Source organism: Eucyclogobius newberryi, unplaced genomic scaffold (assembly GCF_026437365.1).
Source record: "Eucyclogobius newberryi isolate DKJ021-1_F unplaced genomic scaffold, fEucNew1.0.hap1 SCAF_16, whole genome shotgun sequence".
Taxonomy (NCBI): Eukaryota; Metazoa; Chordata; class Actinopteri; order Gobiiformes; family Gobiidae; genus Eucyclogobius; species Eucyclogobius newberryi.
In genome coordinates this window covers 17,273,626-17,300,018 of record NW_027315790.1, presented here as the reverse complement: position 1 = coordinate 17,300,018, position 26,393 = coordinate 17,273,626, and the positions used below count along the sequence as shown (strand labels likewise).

General features: G+C 40.5%; 1 protein-coding gene across 3 annotated transcripts in view; it reads right to left on the bottom strand.

Moving 5' to 3' along the window:
• The window catches only part of LOC140361861 (KH domain-containing, RNA-binding, signal transduction-associated protein 3-like), a 133,354-nt gene that overhangs the window by 5,464 nt on the left and 101,497 nt on the right, over positions 1-26,393 (bottom strand). For all 3 annotated transcript variants that reach the window (XM_072447748.1, XM_072447749.1, XM_072447747.1), the window contains exons 7-8: positions 16,109-16,191; positions 224-276 (exon numbers count right to left, since the gene is read on the bottom strand). In XM_072447748.1, the coding sequence (XP_072303849.1) occupies positions 224-276; positions 16,109-16,191 (136 nt within the window). The remainder of the gene's footprint in view (positions 1-223; positions 277-16,108; positions 16,192-26,393) is intronic.

Sequence of the window (26,393 nt, the reverse complement as noted above, 5' to 3'; positions counted from 1 at the left end):
TTTTGGTGTATCTCCTAATGCATTTGACACAATATTACATGTCCAGAATAGTTCCATAACATTTCTTTTAATTCTAGTATGTTTACTGTAAGAACTAATAAGCATTCTTTTAAGTATGTGCAGTACCTTCTAATATGCTAAATAAATGAGAGGAAATGATCCAGATAAATTGATGCTTCTATTGAGTGACTCCGTTGCTTATTATTGGGGGATGGGCACTCACCGTATGACTCGTATGACTCCCCGCTGTGGCCGTACTCGTAGTAGTCTTCTGAGCTGTGAACACAAAAGGAAAATATAATGAATCACGACGTCAATGAAGAAGAAAATGATACGGCAATTGCAGGAAATAAGAAATGATGCATCTTTCAATATTGCTGCAGAACATCAAAGCCATGTTTATGCTTGCTCTATTAAATCTAATTGATGTAGTTTCAGAAAAAATATAAAAAATGACAGCAAGACATAAACAAGACAAGCTTTCAATCAATCAAAAGTTGCTGCTTCCACAAAACAATTTCCTCAGTATTAGTCAAGAGAAGAAAAACAATTTAACGATATATATAGTTTTAAAACATATGGTATTATTCACACAGGCGTGGACTAAAACTGGGAAAAGTAAGCTATTGATCCCTTATGGGTCCCTGGTGGAGTTACTATAGCACAATGGTGCATATATCTTTAAGCAAACGTCTGAATGTGAAAAACTCTATGGAGGTTTCCGTGTGCCATAATTAAATGCTTAAATGCACGGTTAATTAATTAATTAATTATTACAAAAAGCATAGAATCCTCTTCAGCATTATCTTTATAATCGCACTTCACGGTGGCGTGCCGTGCGTAATTATGCATATGATTGGAGGATATGCACTGTGTACAAAATGCGTGTACTCCTGAACAACATCAACGTCCTTAAGCAGCAGAGTGCGAGTAGGAAGCACATCTGTGTGTGTACATGCTGATATCTGGGCAAGCTGGCTTTTGTTTATTTCCCAACACTGACTACTGGAGTTGATGGAGTGCTAACCCAATTCCTGATGAGGGATCGCCTCACAGAAGAAGAAACGTGTGCTTTTAGTGGATACATTATATTAAGATCTAAAATAAGAGATGACAAAACCAAAGTATTCAAGAGCGTGTTTCAGGCCAATAACAATACAATGTGTCCTTTAAGATTTGGTGCCGCACTGAATAGAAGGACAGGTCAAAAGTGCAACCATTACAAAGACAATATATGCATACCAGGGTTCTCGCTGGGCTGAGGTTGAAGGAGGGCGGTGGGACGGCGCTCGCGAAAAGTACTTAACAAATGTTCACGGTACTACACGGCAGTGAAAAGTTCTACGGCACTAAGATCACCCTGCGAGTGAGCGCCGTGCGAGTGAGCGTCGTGTGCCTACTTTCTTTGCTAGCCCGCTTTAAGACAAATTTCTGAATATAAATGCACAAGTAACATCTCTCAATCAGTCAAAAGTTGGACCCACATTGGCGATTTCTACAAGGCAATTTTCAGTTGCACCACTCTGCCCGGGCCCTCTGGTCCATACCGCTGCATATGGAGATCTATGAGAGATGGCAGCTTTAATGAAAAATAAAAAGTCAGGGAGGCAGGTTGCAGGGCGCTTCATTTCCCCAACGCTCTCCTATATTTATTTATTTGTGGCCCGGTGAGGTGCATGCTGACAGAACAATCCGCCGTCGCTATCATTCAGTAACAGCGCTATCATTCAAGAGAAGCAATTCATCATAAGGCTGCCACTGAGCCGACAGGAGCCATCACAGCTGTGTCCTCCCCGCATGCCGGTCACTCACACGTCAGCGCCCTCTCTGGAGCGAGCGCCGCGATTAGAGCGGCCCGACACAACACATCACAACGTCCCTGGTGCTAAGGGCAAACGCCGGCAACCCTAAACACGCTATAAGGAATCATGTATCGTTAAGAGGACAGTTTAAAAAGTTTTGTCGAACATAGACATAATTAAATAAATCAATTCTACGTACCATTTTGTTTGGTAAGCAAACTTAATACTATCTGCATGTTATTGTGTAATACGAGCTGCCATATCAAATACATTTTGCCACCGTTAGAGCAATGCATTTCTTATCTTTATTTTGTGTATTTATCACACCTTAAACCTTATATAGAAATGTGTGCAAAGCTTCAATTGAATGTGTTTATGAACAGAAATCTGCTTAAGAAACATAAATTCAAATGTTACACTTTCCTGTTTGTGTCATCAAAAGTCAATTTTAAGCCATATTTACAGAAGATAAATATATATTTTTTTACCAATGCTAACCTAAAAAATAAATAAATCATTTTTTCTTTATATCAAGAAGCAATTTCTTGATTTTGGCAAAGAAACCTTTGTATAATAGTAACATGTTTCAACTCAAATGGTGAAAGAACACTTTGATTCACACAATTCAGCGAGGCATAGCGCAGGGGCAGATACGAAAAAAAAAAAGGAACAAGAAAACATAGCAAATTGGGCAGAAACGTTGCAAATCACTCGGAAAGCGCTGTGGAAACTCAATGAGACAAGTGACAGCTCCCTAAACAGCCTCGCGCCTTAAATCGGGCTTATCACAAATTCTACACTGTCAATAATTCCGCTCTAAACAATACCGGGGAAAACACGTTGCTAATGGCATCGCTTCAAGCGGCTCTGCTGCTGTACATCCTGCAGCAATCAGGTCTGTACGGTGCATGCGTCATGAAATATAGGTTGGTTGTCATGTCGGTGGAAGAGCCTTGACACCGCTGCAACGATCCCAACGTGGCGGCCGAAAAAAAAAAAAAAAAAAAACGCGCTCCTCGCCGACGTACACGCTGGCTGGAGCCCTGACAGCGCGCTAAATAATTACGTTTCACACCGGCCTCAAAACACGACACAGTCTCCCGCCGTGGTCGCCCCAGAAACCAACAATTTGTAGGAACGTTGGAAAATCAATTTGCAGCAATTCACAGGTGCTGGCTGACATATTGTTGAGGAGCGCGGCGGTGTTTGGATACTACGCCTTCGTCCTGTCATGCCTCGCAAACAAACGGCCTCTGAATAACCAGGAGCGAGGTGCCGTCGCTAACGCTGTTGCATGAGCTTGTTTACAGGTTGTAGCCCGCCGGCGTCTTTTTCCCCTCTAATTTATGAGAGACGTTTGGGGCCGTGCAAGAGCAAGGATCGTCTAAACTCGTCTAAAGCGGTAATGGGAAGCTGCTACTCAGAGCTCAGAGTGGTCTCGCACAAAGCAGACGAGAGTGCAACAAAAGCCGTTAGGTGCGTCTAATTTGGGAGGTGACGTTTTGGCAATATGGCTACACAACTTCACTTCCCTCGTCTTCTCATTTACGTTGAGAGCTGAAGGTCAAAGATGGAAGTTTATCTGGGCTGTGGGTGAATTCAGGGCGGCAGCTGCACATTCAGCAATCTACAATTCAAGACTAATTAATAATAAAATTTGACTTCTTTTAGTTTAAAATGTGTGCTTCTGCGTACCATATTTCTTCTAACGTGCGCCTTTATTTTTGCTTGGCCGATCACAATGAATGGTTTTATTATTGGGAAAAAAATACTACTGGCTTTTTTAATTTTATTTACATTTCATGAGGAATAACCCCTAGAGATGAATCATATCTACTGCGTTGTAACACCAGAATTTCCCCATGTGTGGACATTAAAGGCATATCTTATCTTATCTTATATCCTTTCAAGAGTATTTGTTTATTTTGAAAGTCCGTTCATGTCCGCTTTCATTGCAGTTTGGATAAAGTTTGAGGAAGAAAAACGTGCCTAAGAGAAGAAGAGAACAGAGAGGATAACGATGTAAGGTGCCAATCTAGAATATTTTCCATACGCAGCCATAAATGTAGCCTGAAAGAGCACATTTCCTCAGTAGACCCGTAGCTCTTAATAATTGAAAGCTACATTTAGGACAAGCTTTTTCTGTACAGCTTTCTCTACATTTAGAGCAAACAAGAAATGTGCGCTGACAGTAAATCTATAGCGCTTAAGAGTATCTATTATATGTTTCTGTAATTGGTTTGAACTCTGAAAACAGTTTTCAAGGCCGATCACAGTTACTGTGATCGGCCTTGACAAAGAAATCCTCCAGTCAAATGAAAAATGACCATCATTTTATTTCCCTGAACACAAATTTGGACAGAATTTTTCTTTTTTTAATGATTATTTTAGTTAGTATTATGTGCTTTCATGTGTGTTCCCGTGCAGCACATCAATCCACTTCCCATCCATCATTAAAAGGACCAAATGGTGTTGAACAAATTGCGACAGGCCTCATAGACCCTTCACCCGCTCTACATGAAACAGAGCTGGAGAACCGCTATAGAGCGCTCACATCTCTCTGCATTTAGCATCATTGATCTTGGCCAAAGTGCACAGCTGGAAACATGGGCTGAGGGAGCTGCTGCTGGCCCATCATAGGTGAGAAGCAACTTTCTAAATGGGTCAGCTTTTGATTTGACATTCACTAGCGGGAAGGTGTCCGCTGCTTTGTGTCTCCCGGAACTTGAGCCGAGCACGAGCGGAGCAAAGAAAACACATCTGCTGGAGGTGCGCAGTGGAGAGACGGGCAATGCAACACCTATTAGTGAATGTCTGTGTCTTTTATCAGTGGGTTGGCAGGGGGCCACATGTCAGAAAATCCAAGAATAGAGTTGTCAGATTTAAGGTGTATGACAATTTAGGATAGTTTCGGCAATAGGCCAATTTCAAGAGCGAGAACATCTCACCAGAAACTATAGCGCGGACACAATATTGATGGTATACACACAGCAGTCAAGCAGAGTCACCTTTTCTCCTTGTTATAAGATTGTTTTGTACATTAATATCTAAAAATATCTGTAACTGAATCAATAGTTTTTTACTTTTTGTTTTAGCTCTAAATGCAACACGCTTAGTCCTGCCTTCAAATGACATGTTAGGCTAGCTAGAGACCTGTCTTCACATATTTAGGCCTGACACTACTTATAATTGAAGCTAAATCTACAAATGGAATAAATCATTACACGGTTTTTGTCAGTGCCAGACAGTGCAGGTCGATAAACGTACACGATATAAATCTGTCCATCCGTTGTCCCATATCATTCTCACAAACCCATTCTCATTCAGACACCAGCATAGAAGTGTCCTGCTCATGGACACAACAGCGGAAAGCTCTAAAACACCAGATATTTTCTCCCATCCAAGTACTAGACGAGATTGTGGTGTGGTGGAGAAGTGGTGTGCAATATTGTCTTTCACACTATATATCACACTACAGAACAACAATGTAAGCAAGAATTTGTCGTGAATGTTTTGCCTGGTAAAACTAAAATAAATAGAAAATAATCTAAAAATAAAAAATTGTTCTGTAAGTTTGATAGCATTCTAATATCTTTAAAAATACGTCTTTAAATAACGCATATGAACGTAATGACCCAAAATGAGCCGCTACATTTCCCCTTCACAATTGCACGCTTGCTTCTTCGTCTGACCTCTGAAACGCTGTCATCTCAACGCCTTATTATTTTTGCCCCATTAGTTTATCCTTTTAAGGGCCCATTATCGCTGTAGCGAGCGGCTGATCAGTGCTAATGCCGGGGAAATCGGCACAGGTAGCGCACCGACCTCTGCGATTCATCTGTCATCTCGGCGAGCGCTGGCGTCTAAACACTCAGGTGGCTGTTTGTGGCCGCGCGAAACAGATGGCCGCGTTAAATCTGAATGATGTAGTGCGCTGCCCCGGTGGACTTTGTTTTCTTACGCCGCCATTAGTCTTCCGTTCCTCTGTGATAAATTTGTGAGATCCGGGAGGACAATACCGGAGGATGCAGGGGTAATCTCGCAATGATGCCTTACCAAGGTTGCAACCAATTTTCTGTGGAATGAAACCGGTTCTTAGTGAGAGATTTCCGACCACCCTCAGGACATGTGCGAACATCTAATCACAGTGCAGGGGTTGCTCTCGTGTTTCAGGCAGGGATGAAAAAGAGGATAGTGCTGCACCGCAAACCCTCAAGGACATGTTTGGTGTGCTTGTCATTGCTTCAAGTGTACCATTTTCGGTACGTCTTTAGCACTGGTCATCAGAGAAATACGCGGAGGGATGTAAAAGTTCTCAGTCCTCAAGATACAAAGCGGCAGAAAATACATTACTAAACAGACATGACTGGAACCAAACAGAAGTCCAGCTATTCAATGTCTAGTGCTTGCAAAATGCCGGATAAAAGCAGGACTTCACATTACAGTCATTCACCGGGCAAGTATCGTTTTTCTAACCAACAGCACGTCTATGATAAACTTAACTAAATTGTCTTTTTTCTTCTGTAAGCCAGTACAATTCCTCTATTACGTGGGCCAGCTGTACAGTAAATACATATAACGACTGCTCCGCCACTTATAACAGCCCCTACCTTTGTATACTTACACTCCAAACAAAGTACTAGAAAAACACACTGCTGAAAGGACTCATTTTTCCAGCTCAGTGGTGATTTCTACAGACAATACTATAAAAACATTTAAAAAGAGAAAGCGTTACAAGTCATTTGTGAGAGTGAATGCAAGGAAGCTCCCATAACTCCAAATGGAATCCTGATAGACTGATGATTGCTCAATGCAGCGGCTGATTGCAGCGCTATCTGTAAGGCGGGCCCCCTGCTGAAGAGTCACAAAGAGGGACAAAATGTCCCGCGGCATACATTTGACTTCACAAATGAATCATCTTCTGACCAAGACGGCCATTTCAGACCGTTTTAGATTTATTTGAAATTACATGAAATCTTCCTCCAAGGGAAAAAGGCCGTGATTAGAGTTCTGAAATTGAAGGAAGACTCAGCGAGTTGCTTTGTATCTGTGTGGAAGTCGTCAGACTGCTCGGAGAAGGGTTTTTACATTCGGAATTGTTCTCAAAGTCTATATGTTTGTGCCAATACATTTTCAAGGACTTCACTCACACATTTGTAAAGCTGGACGTGATATATAATTCAATTATCTAGAATGCAAAAAAAAAAAAAAAATCTGCTGGTGTAATAGTTTCATTGCGGGTTTATGTCCATCACAAGTTATTGTTTTTCAACCCTTTTATGCTTGTCCATTGCTTTTGTGGAGTTTGCATGTTCTCCCCATTAAGGGTGCTTTTCCACATAAAGTTCCTACCTTACATTTTTTACTTTCTGCTATCCCATAACTACTTTGCCAACATTGCATTCCCAGCTTTGAATATTTAACCCAAAATGAAAGTTTCAAGCGTATATTAGTCCAATGAGGTTCATTTGATCTTCTGATAATCTAAATTTCCAAATGCCTTTTTTGGCGTTCCAGCGGACACGATTGCGATGAGTGAAACTGTCAAGTATGAAACACAAGCCAACTCTGGGCAGAAAAATAACCTTTTCAAATGTGTTATGTCCAAAAACATGATGATCATATGGTATTTCTGAAGAAAACTAACATTTTACGGTTTAATTCAATCCACAAAGCTCATTGTTTGCAACTGCTATTAAATGATAAATGGCATTAGATTTGAATGTCCATCTTTGGTGTCTGTGGAACATGAACCTGGGTCTGATCCTGGGGGATGCATGTGCCCTTTAAACACTGGTGGTGCACTGTCCCTGCTGCTCGGGGCCAGTGGGATGTGCACATTGTCAGCCAGTGCTACTGTGAGTGAGTGAATCTGTGAGGTGTCAGCTGCTAGTCTCCCTGGCGTCAGCTCACAAACACAGCTTTGATGGCGTCCGAGAGCTGCTGAGGCCAACATCGACATGACCTTGTTAGTAGTGCGTACACATGTACAGCAACGTTACGCAGCACTTGTTCAATAATCTGGACTAAATGTGTCCAAATACGGTGACTATCCTTTCTAAAATCGCTTTATCGCATCATGAACTATTTTAGTTGATATTGTGTGTTATTTTTGTCTGTTATTAACACAAATAAATCAATAAATGCTAGACTGTCAATGCCTTGGACCCACAATACACACTTCTACTTTATTAAGATCTGGAGACCACTCCCTGTCGTGCCTCCAGCCAAACTCAAACACAACCGTGCAATCAGACTCATTTCTGTCCGTGGCACATGTGAAACAGAGGAACCCATTGGTCATCTATCATTTGAGAACAAAACTGAACTTCTCTAACTTCCGATCAACAGTTTAATGCTTTACTCATAAACACACAACTTCCTCGCAGATAATATGTTTTGATATGGATGGACCGTGGGCTAATCCCCCTGTCAATCCCGCCCATCTACACTCTGGGAGATGAAGTCATGACCAGACTAATATTGATCTGTGTAAAAAAAAAAAAGTTTAGCAATACATTTACGTCCAAGTTGTGCCAAGTTTAAACTCCAAACCTGTGAGAATGTATTGCAAAAATGTACTAAAATGGATAACGTGTCATTTCAGATATGAAGCCAAACGATGTGTCCTCAGTTTCAGTCAAGTTTACATTGTAATTCCAAATCAATATTAGAGCACATGTTGCAGCTATTACCTTCAACCACACAAATAATCTGTTGCATTGCCTTGATCCTAAATTAAACAAACACTCAAACGCCTTGTCGCCCGCAGCCTCTTTGACCTTAGCCTTTTGAGCAGTTCTTCCCTGATGAGTCTCCTGAGATGCTAATGCTTGCTAACTCCTGGAAGCAGATGATAGGTGCTCGGTGCCCTGCGATGTACAAACACGCTCCTCTGCCACGGCTGTCATGTCGAGGTAACGCTCGCTGATGTTCCCCCGGGCGTCAGCTCTGCGAACGTTTGAACAAATGTCTCGACGGCATCGAAAACAGCTTCCGCCTCGTGTCTTTGGGCGAAAGGTGCCTTTTTTACCTCTCTTCTTTAATTAAGTCCGAAATAGTCATTCCTTGCTGTTTCTTCTGACAGTGTGGACAGAGCAGTTACACAGGTTGTCAGCTCATATTTGTCAGTGCTCTCGGTGATCATGACAGTAATGTGCTGTTTAAAGCATTGAATCAGTTATAGGCAGTTGTAATGATTGCGATTGCATGATGTGAGCGGTTCAAAACAGAACAAAATCTATAATTGATGGTTTAGTTTAATGTGATAGCACTTTTATTTACAGTTAAATAATAACTTGGTGGTAGACGTGTAATTTCATGGCAATATGAGTCATTCTAATTTAAACCCAGGGAAGATGGTTTGGTAATAATGAAATAATAATATGGAAACAGACATTCCACTGATATTTCCACTTTGATGCAATACAAACACTAGTGCATCAAAGTAAAGTGCAATTGGTTAATGTTTTGACAATAAATTGACGTCTTGATTGTGTTATATTAATTCAGCACAGGTCAATTTACTGCCATGACGTTGCATTTGGATATTTTTGTATGCTTCAGTGAAATTGTTGACATAATTTCATAATAAATGCTTCAACTAACCAACAGCTTGGCATCATCATAGAACAGAAAGTGTAAAAGTCGCAATAAATCAACAAAACATTAGTAAATTCAGAGTGCTTTGTCTTTGGTAATCTGATGCAAGATGGCAAGTTTTCTTTTCAACAGCATTTTAAACTGTAATTAAAACTTGAGGACAAATTGCTTTTTATTTTTTTCAATTACCCTAATGCTTAATGTTAAGTACCTCTAAAGTTGATTGATAAATGACTAAAATGATTATGTATTTCAAATAAAGCCCCAGCTGTTTCCACCCATTTACTGTCTCCTCCTGTCAGCATTATTGATTGTCAGGAAGTGGTGCTTTCTTTTAAAGGCAAAGTCACTGATACCTCATTAGCCATGTGTTCACTATTCATAGCCTCCCATATCAGTTAAGATAAATGAGAGGAGCCCTTCTTAATGTAGCCTTACAGTGCTACAGGGACTGTTAGCGTCTCTGCACAAATGGCTGGGCCTGTTTGGAGCTTTAGCCACTGGGGTAATGCCACCGTGACAGAGAGAGTGTAAATTGTTCAGCTTGTTATCCTCCGGCGAGTGGAACTCTGCCACTGCCAAGGCCGACGCTTGTGGCAGAGAGATCCTTAGGCTTCCACAGACATTGTTAGGAGAGTGGCGGGTCGGTGCCGCACCCACTGCCTGGAGGTGTGTGTGGCAGCAGGAGACCAGTGGGTTTACTCAGGCCCTGGGCACAAATAATGCGCCTGTGTCCATCACACGGATACAAGCCAATGAACGAAGGAAGGGGAAGGTGGCTGCTACGGCTCTAGAATGTGCATAAAGAACATGTGCATGAAGAATTAATGTCAGAGAATGAGATGATTGTTTCTAATTCACAATGCTGAAATGAAGGGAATACACTACAGGCCAACACATTATACTATAACTAACCCTTTTTATCAGTCTGCCCTCTCAACAAATAACCTTTAATTTCATTAGCCAACCTGCTCAAAAATATATCTAATTATTTCATTTAATCTAATTGCATCACATTATAACAGTTTTAACCTCATATTTTTACACCAATTCAGTCAATTATAGTTTATTAAAATACTGAATAAGATATTTATCTGGAATAATAAGGAATAATACGAGGATTTTTACCGATTTGAGAACTCAAGCGACTGTCCCTTTTTTAAAACGCGCACACTCACCCCCCACCCTCCTGTTGTTTCCAAGAGGCCGTCAAACCTTGTGTGTGAGCACGCAACAGCCTCGCTGCTACACGTGCGTTTGTTTATTAGCGCGACGGATCGCATCGCATCTCTCGTCTACGCAGATTTCCGTCTCTTTTGAGCCAGCTCGAATACAGCTGCTGCTATCCTGGGAACGAGCCAAAACGAGGCTGCAGGTGTGCAGTAGGACGCAGGGAATGATTGACATGTGGGAGAACTAATTAGCTGTCCACGCCACAAGGAAATGAGACTCAGATTGCGCTCAAAAATCCTCTATTATTCCTTTAATTTGTCAAAAAGATTTGCAAGAAATTTAAACCTGGCTCTATCATTTTTTCCAATTTGAATGTCCAAAACAGGTGACATTTTGGCAATTATTACACATAAAATGGCTGTTATATGAAAACATTACATGACAAATGTTTTTCTTGCGTTTAGGTATTCACCTGCAATGTCTCGCAATATTTCCCATCACTTCTATTTATTGCTTTCACAGCCAGCTAAATTCTCAGTCATTTAAAAGCCTTCTCTGCTCCCTCCTACATTCGGTAAATGTATCTGCATGTTGTAATCCTTCCTGAAGCAGACTGGGGTGGTTTTAAGGGTGGGAAAAGTGGACAGCAATGCAAAAGGGCCCTACATATTCCTACATAAAGTTAGAGGTGTGAGGTGAGATTGCAAACCACTACACTTTCCCATTAGTTCTGACCATATTACAGTGAGAGAAGACGCAAAACAGAGTAAGAAAAGCAGTGAAGTAGAGCGTAGTTTGCCTGAGACTTATGCTTGCTATATTTGAGAATTGATTTGTCAATGTTTACTGATGCATTTGCTTGAGGTGCTTTAGTCTTTTTTGAGCTAAATTGATTTTGCAAAGTGAAAATAACTTTTTGGGGTTGGAAAGAGGTTGAAAATATCTGAACATTTAATAAAAAATCATGAAATATCGGATTCTGCAACCGTGAGGTGAAACTTCATAATACAGACAATTGCAGTTTCCTGCGAGACAAATCTTTGAAAAATACAGGTCAATGCAAAACTGTAATTCATTAAATATACTTTAATGCTTGTGATGTAACCTTTACCACATCTGTGACCATGTGCTGCACCTGGCCCGGAGCAGGCAATGTGGAAATCCCATGACATCTGCAAATCACTGGAGACACTACATCAAACAAATGATTTCCACGTAACATACCATACACTGCCTTGCATCAATCCAGCCTGCGTGTAACCACAGGCCGCCAACACCGTGTACAAACAGTCACTTTTCAAGCAAAACCAGGCCACGAGACGCATGGCACACAGGCAGTAAGTGAATCAGCTGTCTCTGGAGGCGCACTCTCTTGGAAGTCTGGGCCCTATTAGCTGCTCCGTCTCCTGCCAGATAACACACATGAAAATCTCTTTGAGCGGCCCCCCCGCCAGCCCTTCCATCACGGACTCCATTTCTCTTCTGCCTCTCAACGCTCCCTACCTTTACCCAAGTGCCTTCATCATGATACAAGTTGCAAACAAATAGCCGCGAGAAGTAAGAAAGAATCTGACATAGTTGTAGGGACGCGAGGCTTGACTGGGGTGTGGGGGTGTGATGTAAAAATAAGATGAGACGGTGACATACTTTTAGATGAGTGTGACGAAGATAAAAATAAATCATTGGCCACACACAAAACAACTCTGCTACTTTAAAGCTCAGGGCCAACTGTTTATCTGGTGACTTGTATGTTTATGTGTTTTAAATGTTTTAAATGACAATTTATATTTACGCAACTTGTTGCCAGCAGCTGAGCATTTGCTGGCCAGTTCTAGATTGGCGGTTTGATCCCATCGCTGAGATTTGCATACTTTGCTGTGTCCTTGGTTAACACACTTGACCCACCTCGCCTTAAGTCTCTGTCTGGTGGAAGTGCAAATCCATGACAACAGATAGATATTACTATGGCTGCAACGATTAATCAAGACAATTTTGTAATTTGATAACAAAAAAGCTTTAATTTTTATTTTATTGCCTCGATGATTTGTTTAATGAAATTCATTCATTCATTTTCTACAGCTTTTTTCCGTTAGGGGTCGCGGGTGACTGGAGCCTGTCCCAGTGACTTTGGGCCTTAGGCGACGAGTGGTCAACTCGTCGCAGGACCAACACAGAGACATAGACATAGACACACAGATAACCAGTCACTCTCATTTCATTCTCACCTTCATTCACTAGGGCCAATTTAGAGTTACCAATTTGACCTAACACATGCATGTCTTTGAACGGTGGGAGGAGCCGGAGAACCCGGAGAGAACCTACAGTAACACGGGGGTAACATGAAAATTGTTTTAATTAAAAACATGTGAATCTGTGGTGCGCAGAGTGCACTGAACAACTTATGCCGCTTTTGTTTCACACAGACAAATAAACAGACTGGAAAGCAGAGTTTAGTTGAGTGAAATAACACGGTGTTTGAGCTGTAACTCTGCAGACATTTTGCAGCATTAGCTTCGTGTGCTGTTATCTTTAGCCTCCGTGTCTTCGTCCCGTCTTTCTTTCTGTTTCATACTCGCGGCCCTCAGTGTTCTTTCACACAACAAAACTATGTTTCCCAGTCACACTGGTGAGTTATGTTATTTGTTTATTACTATGAACTATAAAGTGTATTTGAATTTTTTTTTTATAAAAAATAATAACAGATTTAACCGATTGTAACCGATTACTTAATTAATAAGAAAATAATCAATAGATTACCAAAATAATCAGTAGCTGCAACCCTAGTATTACCTGCAGCAAAGCTTTGGGATGTTGAAGAAATACTTTGGTTTGGAGAAAGAGGACGTTTATAGAGTCATAGTAACCAAGAAAGCAGAGACCATTATAACCTACTGAAATCTTTATTAAGGCATCTAAATTCAAGGGGAATAAAATCTATATTATATAAATGGATAAATAATCTGGACCAGCCACTTTAAATATATAAAAAATAAATGGGAAAGAGAGGGTCATTTTGTTTTAACTGACGAAAAATGGGAAACTATTTGTACATCATGGAGGACCACAATTCACAAGTATCATTCCAGTTAAATTCGGAACCATCTATTTGGGCCTCAAAACTCCTGCTATGGGAACAATAAATGGATATCTTTGGAGTATATTTCTGGTAGCAGGGAAAAAGGCCATCGCAGACAATCAAGAACTGCACCGACATTCAAATTTACAGACAGAAAAAAAAATTAAAAATAAAATAAATCTTGTACTGTTGTGTTGTTAAGTTGTTGTCATATTCTGAAAATCTCTCTCTCAAATAGACAAATACAGTAATTATTGTGTATGTGGTGTGTTGCTGGGAAATTATCTTGCCTTATAATGATAGGCATGAGACGCATTTTTAGCCAACAGCCTTATGCCTTTTTCCCCAGCAATCTATGATCGATACATGACATAATCCATGAAACAGAGTAAAGTCTCACTGTAGAATCCTCGTGAGATGTAGATCAGATTTTTCAGTGGTTTATGACTGGAGGATTCCCACTAGTTTGAACAATTGTGTAAGCCCGAGGCATAGCTAAAGACAAGTATAACCGTCAATCTCTTTTTCCCAACGTAATACCAGCTTTTTAAGTTACAATGTTTGGTTGACCTTTCAGCTGATGTAGCTAAAGGTGCTATTGGGTCAATGGCTTTTTTGTGTCAATGCAAAAACAGCAAGCCTGTGCGGTGTTGTTCCATTGACCAGAGACTCCTGCGCGGCTAAATGCAGAATATTGATTTCCTTACATCCAGGGAGCTATCGCGCTCTCCAAGCCACACAAGGTCAAAAGGCTTTTGCTCCGGTTTGTCCCACTGTATTTCATCTGCCGCACAACGAGCTGCGTTTATGCATGCCTGTCCATGCCACTTCACAAAAGGAGAGAATGTAGCAGTGTTTAAAACGGAATTGCAGTGGGAATAAGGTCGGCTTTTGTCATCTTGGTGGGCCATGTTTTCCTTTGGCAGGATGCATGTCAGCCAGGCCTCATCCATCACTGCAGTTACAGTATCTCTCACGCACACGCGCACGCGCACACGCACACGCACACACACACGCTTTGTTCGTGAAAAGAGTCAAAAGTATATGGCTGTATGTTTTTATTATTGGTAGTGTATTTAAAAGGGACAGAACAGAGAGTATTGCCACATGTAAAATAGTAACTGATGCCATGTGCGTAGGCCATCTGGCCAGAGGCGAATTTGCATTGCTAATTTGCAATGTTTTGAATGTGTGCACATAAAATGCTCTGGAAATGTATTAGGATGGATAGAAAAGGGAAATAGTGAAGATTATTGGTTAGGAGGATGATTGGTCAGTGATTTTGCTTGTCAAAATATACAGTACAAACCAGGATTCATGCATTATTGAGGTTAAATCAAATCCCCTCACTACAGTCTAGCTTTGGATCTTGTGTGCTTTTGAGCTAGCTGTTTTTAATGAAGGAGCAGTTTGATTGGCTTCTTACTAAATAGACATCCAGCATTTTGAAAAGACTGTCTAAAGGCCTACATAATGCCCACACCACAGTCGAGTTTTGTGACATGTTTACAGGAAGCAAAGGCCATTGCATTTGGATGTGAGATTGCGAGTAGATCTTTGCTGCTGTCCATTTTTAAAGATATCTTTATGATTTATTCACCGCCTACAACTTTCTCCCACACCTTGTGATTGCAGAATAGAAAAGCATGCAAAAACTGTATGTGATGCATAAAACATAACAGAAGAATACAAAGCAAGAAAATAACACAACTGAATAGTGATCACTGATTTTTGTTAAATGACAAATATACAATTAAAACACATTAGGCCAGAGAGTGTTTATGTTGGCAGATTGGTTAGAAAATTCACAGATCAAGCAAAACGGTTCAACACATTTTGGGTCTGGGCCAATACATTCAGCCCCTATGTCTCTGTTAATGAATGTGAGGGATTGTGGAACAAATTCCAATAAATATTCCAAAAACTAAACCTTTTATTAAAATTGATTAACAACCTTTTTCTGCAAAGGGTTATCTCAGATTCATTTTTTGGATATTTCAAAGGTCAATTAAAACATTTCACACTTGATGAGGAATTATTTCATTAGAAGGAAGTGTTCTTTAGAGTTTGAAACAGTGCTGAAAATTAGCATTAATGAGTGTTAACGGCTCATGCAACATAACCCAGATGTTCCTTCACCAAACGACTTCACAACCTCCATCTGAACTCGTGCTCCTGCAAACTTACTCAAGTCAAAACGCCCACACTTATCAACAAGAAAAGGGAAAGAAATCATCATAATCATGAATAAACATTCTGGGGCCATGAATAATGTTATTGTAAATGCTCATCAAAAATAGAGGTAGCATGCATGCATAAAAAACAAACAAAAACAAAGCCTCATTTACAAATAAGCATTCAAAATTTGGATACGTTTCTTTTTTCTGTGCAATTAAAATCAAATTAAAATACAAAAGAGTTAGTGTAAAGTATCGCATAATGTAATGGCACTTACTTCTGTCCTTGATCACTGTAGTTGTTGTCGTATGATTCATATCCTTGTTCGTCATAAGATGTTCCATAGCCGTCATCGTACTCCTGTAAAACATGGACAATCACATGTTATTTCACTGTTTTCTACTCTTTGTACATAACTATCTAATTATCCAAAAAGTAATCTGGTTATGACGGCCATCTGGAATCAGCCAAATCAATATACTTTTTTAATTTAACCTTTATCAACAAGGAAAATCCCATTGTTTTGGTCTGGACAATGTGACTGGCAGGCTGCATAGAATATGGACCAAGAACAACATTTTCATAACCTTTATTGTTCTGTGCAACTAGAGGGGCAATACTGACAAAGTGAGTATGTCATTCTTTTTGATATTAAGACACAATGTTTTACTAATACATCAGGGATGAGCCTAATGTCTGAGGTTCAAGTATCAAACCAATACTTAAGTTTTGATAGTTTTAATTCTAGAAAATATACTTGATATTCTAATCTGATTGTACACGTCTCCAAATCAACAACAACAACAACAACAACAACAACAACAACAACAACAGCAATCTACAATCTATTGTGCCGGTACAGAACCTGTTGGCGTACAGGTCTAAATATATATTTTATCCACACATTGCATTGCCTGTGCTCAGCTTCAGTTTATGTTCAGTTGTTCATCCTAAACCAGCTTTTCATCACAAATAAAGTACCCACTTAATAGCTTAATGTGTCGGGGGGTGAATACAGCATTGTGCATGTTCCCATGTTGTATTTGGGGAAGTAAACACACTTGCAAGTGTCGCCAAACCCACAAAGTCTCAGGTGACTTACGGAAGCTACAGTACACGTCTCCAAACAACAAGCGGGCGATGATGCTAGATGAAAATGCGGTGACAAAGCAGAGTAAAGAAGCAGACTGGAGAACTTTACACTGGGCACTATGCAGAGAAAACGGAGCAAGGAACAAGACAAGTTACTGGGTTTTGCGTTGTGTGCATGAAACGCCCTCGATGTTTATCAAAGACACGGTCGTCAAAGTCAAATGCAAATCTTGTACTTGGAGACTGCGGCTCTCTGCCCTTGTCTCCTGTCAGGCCCAGTGACAGTGGGACGTGGAGCTTCTCAGTGTGGTAACGTTTCATCAGCGCCTCAAAGCTTCAGCCTGGAACATCTGTTTGTGCGGCAGCGATTTGGCTCAGGCCCCCTCCCCACCCGCCCCTATGCCATGCCCCGCCGACAGGAACATCAAAGGCAACCAGTGCCGCGCCCGTCCTAATTTAGGATAAATGGGACTTATGTTCCACAAAAGGCATCAACTCCCAGTGACACGGCTCTCATACCCCACGCACCACTTGGCTAATTCATCTGCCCCCGATTTGCATGCTGGAAATGAACAATTTAGCAACACTAGAAAACACTCATCACATTCTTACTAGTGTCTAATTCCTGTCTAATTGGAAGTATGCATTTGACAAATGGCAATTTGACGAGGTCTTCTATTAATCCTCATGATGTGAATTATGTGAATTGATTGGGGAAAAAAGCCAAAAAAACATGGACAATTTTATGAAAAAAAATAAATATCAACATCATCTGACAAAGCTATTCACTAAACAAATAGTTGTGTACAGCTTTGATGGGGAATGAGAATGCCAGTCCATTTGTCAAATCATTTCAATCCATAAAGAGAATGTTGAAGCTAAAAGCACTTTTTTGTTATCATATTTTCACATACTCGTTCTTTCACATGGCAGCAGACATGTACATTCTGTGGAGCTTCTTGAGCAGCAGTTGGTTCCATTAGACTTCAGAGCAGCAGGACACCATCGACCACAACATTCTACTGCTAAGATGCTCCAAGCCTGCCTGGAAACTCCCCAGTAGCCTGGACGCTCCTCACCTGGCTAGATGCCCCTCATCTGACTGGACGCTTGGATGAGCTCTCACTATACTAGATGAGCCGCCCTCTATGCATCCATCAGCAGTCTTTCTGGCTCCACAGTCTCTATCTGCAAATGGAGTGCATCAGTCCTGGACCATCTGCAGCCCGTCCGTGGGAGTAGTATCTCTGCTTCACTGTGGTTCTCCTTCAGGACAGGGGAATGCTCTGGGACAGTCAGACATTTGCTAAATTCCGGTGAACATGGAACATCTGCTTCTCTATTTCTGACCAATGACTTTTTCAATGTTTGATTTCTAATCTGCCCTCTTGTAAAATCAAAAACGCGTGCGCAGTCCTGCTAGGAAACTACTGCTGTTGTGATTTTGTGATTTACAAAATAAATTGAAGTGAACTGAAGAAACAAGGACGGGTTTAAGACAAATAATAAAGATTCAAATGTACTATGTGGGCAAATAATAAATGCAGAAAAAGTGCACAAAGACTTCTCAACACAAAATAACTACAGAAATGAAGCCTGTGTAAATTCAGCCTGGAAGACCTAACTCCATCCATCTACGTCAAGGCCACCATGGAAGGACCCCTCTCCCCAGCGCCATCATCGCACTCAAGCGGGCGTCCGCCTGTCCGTCTGCGAGAGTCAGATCCCTCACTTCACCATGGACTCTCCCAGGTTTCTGCGCTTATCCCAAAGAGGTTATGCAGTTTTTCCTGGACAAAGAAGTAGGGTGAAAGGACAGGGGGCGTCTGCACCATGGCCCTCGCACCTGCTCCTCATCCCCAATCAACGCTCTCAAGTGACTCCTCCCCGCTCCAATCAGCACCAGGTGGTCACATTTAAGCCCTCAGGCAGATGGCTCGGCCGCTCAAACCGTACTGCGACCCACCGCCTCCCCTGCTCCTCCTCTGCATTCCCCTCATCTTCTACCTTCTCTTCACATCTACCACCACCAGTCTCCAGGCTCCGGGGGGAGACATCTAATACAAATAGATCATGGAGTGCCCATGATTGCAACGTCTTCCGCCGGGGTCTGAGCGCCAAATAACTCGCGAATAAAGCTTGCTAAACAGTCCATTCTCGTGGTCTCTTTGTCTCTCCAGGGTGAAATGTAGCAAACTTATTGTCCATTTCAAAGTACCATAATATTACAACAGTTTGAGAAAAGCAAAATATCCAAACACCAACAAAGAAAACTGCAAGCTCAGGGTTTTCTATCTTTAAAGAGATTGCCTTACATGAGACAATGGAAAGAGTACTTTTAACAATGTAAGCTTATCTGTGGTCAACTTAAAGACAATGTGTTTTTGATGTATGTACAGGTTGGTTTCTCTTTTTACAGATTGAGCAACAAGGCAAGTTTTGTCTTCACTGGTAATAAAGTTCAGCAGGAGAATGCAGCTCCCATCACTAATGCAAGGTGTAGTGAACAAACGCTCTGTACTTTAGACGAACTGGACTATCTTGAACTCTTGAAAATGACAGCACCTGTAAAAGCTTTCACCAAACTTAACAAAGAGAACACAATTACTTTCCAAGCAAGACACTTTTACTTCTCTTTGTTTTTTTTTTCGTAACTGGCCATCATAATCTTATCAAAACAAAACAAAATACTTTAGAAATGTCTTACTAGTTTTGCACAATTTAATTACAAAGTTCTGAACCTTGTAAAAAAATGTTTTTTCTAAAAGGAAGAATACAAAGCAAGGCAAGTGATGTATTTGTTTTTCCTTTAGCTATTGTTTAGCACATCCAGTTGTACTTATTACCTTGAATCAATTACTTTGCTAATGCCCACACACCACAATCGAACCAAACATGTAAAAAACTGTTTGCAATAACAGCAGCAGCCTGAAAGTGTAAGTATAATCTCTGCAACTAGTAATGTGAATGATCAAAAGACACTTCACCTTCCACACATTCTGAGCTGATGCTAAACAAGTGTAACCTGAATAGACCTGTTCTTTGTGTTATCTAGAGAGAACAGTCAGTCCATTTATAACTGATAGAATCTCTCTGTCTCCTCAGACACATGGCTGCTCCAGACACTCATTCAATTCCAGTCCATCTAGAAGGCTTTGTTTTGCAGTACCTGGAAAAATAAGCAGCTATGAACACTGACTTACTGGAATATTAGAAGTTAGACGAAAACATGAAAGCCATAGTAGTGACAAGAGCAATACAATACCTTCAAGTCTCAAAGAGAAAATGTCAAAAGCTGTAGCGAATGACAGAGTCAGCTGTCTGGGACGCTTAAGTTCACCCGACAGTGCTGTTAACACAAAAGCATACAATTCAACTTCTGACACACAGACATTTACCCTTTTTTGTGTCTTCTATTGCTGCCGCGCTTTGTTATCATTTCAAACCATTGTTTTCTTCTTTTTTTTGACAGAAAATAAATTATAATCACCTAACTTACAATTGTTGGACATTCATCAACCTCGGTGCAACCAAAACTCTACATGACTATTATTTTGTTTAATATTGAATTCATATTTACAATAAGTGCTTCAAGTACTTTGGCTCCTGTATATGTATTTTTACTTAAAAGGAATAATAGAGGATCTTTGGCGCGCAATCTGAGTCTCACTTCCTCGTGGCGTGGACAGCCGAGTAGTTCTCCCACATGTCAATCATTCCCTGCGTGCTAGTGCACACCTGCAGCCACGTTCTGGCTCGTTCCCAGGATGTCAGCAAGTTTCCCTGGCTGCGCATGTGTGGTTGATATGCCGATGTGTGTTTAGCGAGTTTCTTCAGTGTACAGTACAAAAATGATGACAGAGAAAGACTGTGTTTGAGCTCAGATCTGCGGAGACGAGAGATGCGATGCGATCAGTCGCGCTAATAAACAAACGCACGTGTAGCAGCGAGGCTGTTGCGTGCTTCCACACGAGTTTTGATGGTAGGCGGCCTCTTGGAAAGAACAGGAGGGTGGGGGCTGAGTGTGCGCATGCGCATTTTAAAAAAAGGGACTAACTGAGATCTCAAATTGGCAAAAAATCCTCTATTATTCCTTTAAGTAACACAATTGAGTACTTCTTCCACCACTGATCACAATTGTGTGTTTGCTGTTTCAATGAAAAAAGCTTAATCTGTAAAAAGATGATATGCTAAATAGTTATACCTTGCTACAATAGGCTACATCTTCTGGCTCGGTATTCGTGACTCCTGGGTCAAGACTTGGACAATGCTCCCCTGGTTTGTACCTTAATTATTGATGAATTTACCCCAGATCCATGTACAAGATGACAAAATTACAACGTGCTGTTGCGACATTTGTTATATCAAAGCCCACAAGATACACATTTCCTACCACAATGCTCCGCTTCACATTAATATTTCATCCTTCCACGCTCATGTGATGTGATTTAACACGATATTCTAACCTGCTTTTTTTTATCCGGACCACATAAAGCCACTTGCGCTGTGATTGGACAAGAACAGAGGCGAGATGCTTCCTCATAAAACACTGCTGTAGATGAAGGGGAGGGGCTAATTAAAAAACAATGAGCTCTGTGGGCGGCAGTCATATTATATTAGCACTATCATGAACTTTCATAACCACGTATTATTACCTGCTATTTCCTGTGCGTGCCTTGCGTCTGAAAAAACAAGTTTGTGCTATGTTTGTAAATTGCTACAATACGTTTGATTTCCCACTGATTGAGAAGAAATAATAGACAGCTAAGCAGGCCAGATAATACCCTTGCATTCAGAAAGCAGCGGACATTGCATTCTCTAACAAATATCCATAAATACTAAATCATTTCTCACACCATCTCCACCTCTGCCCTCAGATTTCCAGAGAGCATTCTATCTGTACCTTAGCATTCACCGCAGCGCTTATTGTTCCCCTTATGGAAACGGCACAATGCCATGCTACATAGTTTACTAAGCGTAGCACTATGTATGAAATATATGTTGTGATTTGTGGTTATGTTGCACATTGTAAGTCAGTGAATATCTCAGGCTTGGGTCAGAGTCGAGTTGGCCCCTCTGTATGGAAATGTGCTGGTTGTGCAACAAGGCTCAGCACAATAGAATATCTATTCAATAGGATAATGGCGTTTTTTTACGGTAGCTCAAGAGGGTTCTCAAGCTATGACAGCTTATGAACACGTTAGTTATTTCAAACCTGCATATGTCAGAGTTTACAACAAATATTTCCAGAAATTATACGTTCAGATAAACTGCCTGGTTTGAAAAGGGTTGTCACAATGATACTTTGCTGAGAAAAGTAGATGTTGTGTAGACCTTACACCTTTTTTTTGGAACTGAACCCGTTTCAATACTTGTCAAAGAGTAAAAAGTAAGATGCTAATATAAAATTGCAGTTGTAATAAACACAATTTTTATGGTAGAAATGCTCAGTACGAGTCTAGCAATGATTTATGGACTTAAAAAACAGCTCAGGCGCACTGTAACATCATACGAGCACTACCTATGATGTTACAAATGTGGGTGTTTTTGTGAGAGTAAGACCAAACAGGACTTACAGGATTAATGAAACTAGTGTAAATATAGATAAATACAACTCTGGGTATGCTTTTGATGAGTGAACAATGTTCTATCATAATACAAATCTCAAAATACATTTTGCATCATGTGTGACCTTCAAATATGTTGAAAACATGTTTTTATCTCCTCCAACTTTGGAAGTACGTTTTCGTATTGAACTACAGTGCTTGATGAAAGTGATGATGGCTAATGTAATCAAAGTTGGCCTGATTTGTCTTCAGCCTGAGCTGGGGGCCCTTGTCCTGGGCTACGTGACGTTATCTGGATGCTGTTCCCTTGCCACCGCCGGCTTCTCTGCCTGGCATTAAAAGCCACATTAAACTTTAACAATGCCATGTTATTGCCATTTATTAGAGCAAGCCCCTCCATAATTGAGTTACAGACGGGCTGAGAGGAGAGACATGCCTGGCTTATAAATCACCCCGGCACATTGTTGGAATTGGGCAAAGCTGCTTTAAAGGGCAGCGACGACAGTGTAAGTGAAGCTATTGTAATATCTGATGTGTTTTGTATTGATACGGCGTTTACTCCAAATATGTCGGCGAGTACAATGGGGCGAGCGATGTTTCCGGCACTAAACAGGATCAGCGTGACAGTGCTGGAGGGAGCGGGGGGGGGGATGAGAGCCCCTAAGTGAGTCTTTCATTTGTATGCCAGCGGATGGGCTGAGAGGCGTGTTGTTAAAAGATAAGCACTGGCCTCGGAGGTTACTGAAGACTAACAGAGGGCCCGGCTCTGCGTGTTACTACAGCGCTATCAGAAGCGCTCCACTGTGCTCCACAATAACACTGCGGCAGATAGACGGCGTGACATGGACGAGGCTGGGGAACATGCTGGAGTAATGCGTGCAGTCGGAAGCAAAAACACATTTTACAAATAAAAATAAGCAACTATGAGAATTATAGACCTCCACCTAGTAAAGACTTAGTTACTACAATGACACCTGACATCACACATGTCTTTGTTAGGCAGGTTATAGACGGGGAAGGCAAAATTAATATGATATGATAATAATATAATATTATTGTGCATATTTTTGTTGTAATTAACAAGTGTTAGTGTTAGAATTATTATGAGAAATTACGATTTTAAAATGATTCACACTTATTGACACTAGGCCTAAATACTTTTTTTTTTTTTAATTCAACGCAACGTTTTCAACGTTCGCAATAATTCTAGGCAAGTTCTCTACTTGTATGTAAAAATCTATCAGTGCAACATTTAAAGAACTTTTTAACTTTAACAAACTGCTGTAAATAATAATAAAGCTTCACCTGGTTCAGTCTCAGAAAACTTCCTCAAGCTAATGTCCAGAAATCTGCAGGGTCTCTTGCATATTTGCGAATGCATTTTTTTACCTATTGAACAATAAGTCGATTTAGTAATTATGGTGACAGGTCTAAATGACACCATGATAATACAACAGTGAAATCTTCAATTCTTCAATTCAAATAGTAGTCTTAATATAACTACTATTTCTCAAGACTTAGCTTTATGGAAGTTCCTGGCCTAGTACAACATGAATGCACCGTCTGTATTTCTCATCCCCATTTCAAATTACACTGTCCTGTCTAATAAAGCCTATGGGCAAAAATAATAATACAAAAATAAGAGAAGAGTCAGTACAGTGAAACCTTGGCACCGTAACATTATAGCAGACAATTCCAATAGTGAAACCTACTGTGATATAGGCTTCCAAAGCACCAAATGTTAAAGGACTCAGCGGGGCAGAAGTCAATCAGTGGCAGAGAGCGTGTACAGCAAAGACCCCTCGAGTCTCAGGTGGCTCAAAGAGAGTCAACTCTAAAACAATGGACATTCAACTTGTGGGGGCCCCTAAAGTGCTTTATTACATTTGCGGGACATGGTGTTCATACCCACAAATATAGTAAATCCCTATAAACATAGTACCTATTACGTTTGTGATAAATGCTCATGTTTGTGGATTTATTATGTGTGGAGACAGTTATGTTTGTGATGCTCACAACATACATCGCAAGTTCAAGGTCAATTCAACAAGTCAGAAGATACAGCATTAGCAAGTGAAGAGTTTATCACTCAATCCATGTTTGTCCAAACGTCTGCAAAACCCATATATCCTATAATTTATTTCACTTCATTTTTAGAAACCCCAGACTGTCCCAGCTTAATGAATCTTCTCACAAAGCCCTAAGCTGAATTGGCTCCTGCAGAAATTAAGCAAATCACAACAAGTAGAGGAAGCTTGTTGTTCCCAGACGACTACATTACGCTACCATCTGTTCGAGGAGGCAACGGCTCGCCTCTGTGCAGCTGTGCCTCACGACGCTCTTAACTTCTCCGCCATAAAGCCAAAGCAACACCCTGTGACACTGCACCCTGAAAACAAATGACCCGGGCTTTGTAACACTCTGTCATCACTTTGCGACTAAGAACAAAATATCTGTCATTTACATCGCCTTGGTTGCCAGCATCTTTCAGTTCGCTGAGCGGGCTGGAATTCACCGCCGCCATCATCTCAGTGGAATAGAATCGGTTCTATCAGATTGGAGATGCCAAAGAGTTAGCTCATGCATCAAGTTGAAGTGTGGCGAGGCCGCGTTACAATTGACAAATGTCTGTGCTTTCCCGTTGTTCTGGCCGCCGTTCGTCTTGATCTCGGCGTTGCTTTGACCACAGCTTATTTTGGGAGGCTGATCCGTCTGCTGCTGTCTGGCAATGGGCAAACAGAGGAAGTGGAATTTAGTTTGTTTGTGACATTTAAGGTCAGCTAGTACTTTGAGAACATAACTGGATTCAAGAATACATATAAAATGTATTTGGCATTACAAAGTAAAAGGATTATGGATGCTCAATGATTTGCATTTACCTAAAAACGAGACAAAGATTGTTTCATTTGTCCACTGTCATCATCAAAATTCAAAATATTAGAAAGGTAACTAACATTTGGGGTTTTGGTTGTGTATCGAACAGATTAACCAGTTCTATATCACATCAATTTAGGTTACTTTGTTCTATGTCTATTACAATTATATTATTCTAGTCTAGTTCTAACTACAATTTAATCACTCGATCACTCACTGCACTGTTCACTTTCTGCACTACATCTGTAAATTTAAACGTAAATTGTGTGTACATAGAAAGCCTATTTTCATTTTTATCCTATAGTAATATTAAATGTTTTTTTTCTTTAATGCATGCCCATTTTGATTTTGTTATATATCCAAATATATTTATATTATTGTTCATCGTGCAAGTTCCTATGTTTGTGAATTTTGTTCATTGGCAATGGCAATAAACCTTTTCTGATTCTGATTCAAATTATATTAATTAGGACTGGAATTGGGAATTTAACACCACACTTAAATTTCAACATGTTGGCAAAAAGATAACCATGAATATTTACTGTTTTTTTTGGTAAACACTATAAGCAATGTTAGTGAAGTGTCGTTGGCCAAGCGCACGGCAACAGCTTGTAATGTCAGACACGCTATGTTTGAATATGCAGATAAATATACTTTTCTTTCAGGAAGTTGTCAAAAAACCTAAAACAAAACCCAAACAATAATCAATACCTAAGCTATTATTGAGACAAGAGACTAATTTGAACAGGCACTGATGGGTGAACAAAGATGGGCCTTTCCTGAATAGTTTTAGAATGATAAACCAGCACAGGGCTCATGGTTCACAATACAAAAACTACTGTTGAAAATGACATTCTATTGTCTTCAAGTTGTAGTTTTTTTCCTTTAGTACTGAAATTGAGTTTGAAATGTTCATAGCCTTCGGTGAACTCCCTAGTTTTCTCACATATCATATCACATATTTTTAGTGTCCACTTAAAAAAGCCTATAAAATGACATTGAATTCTGTTTCCAATGTCAGTTCTTATT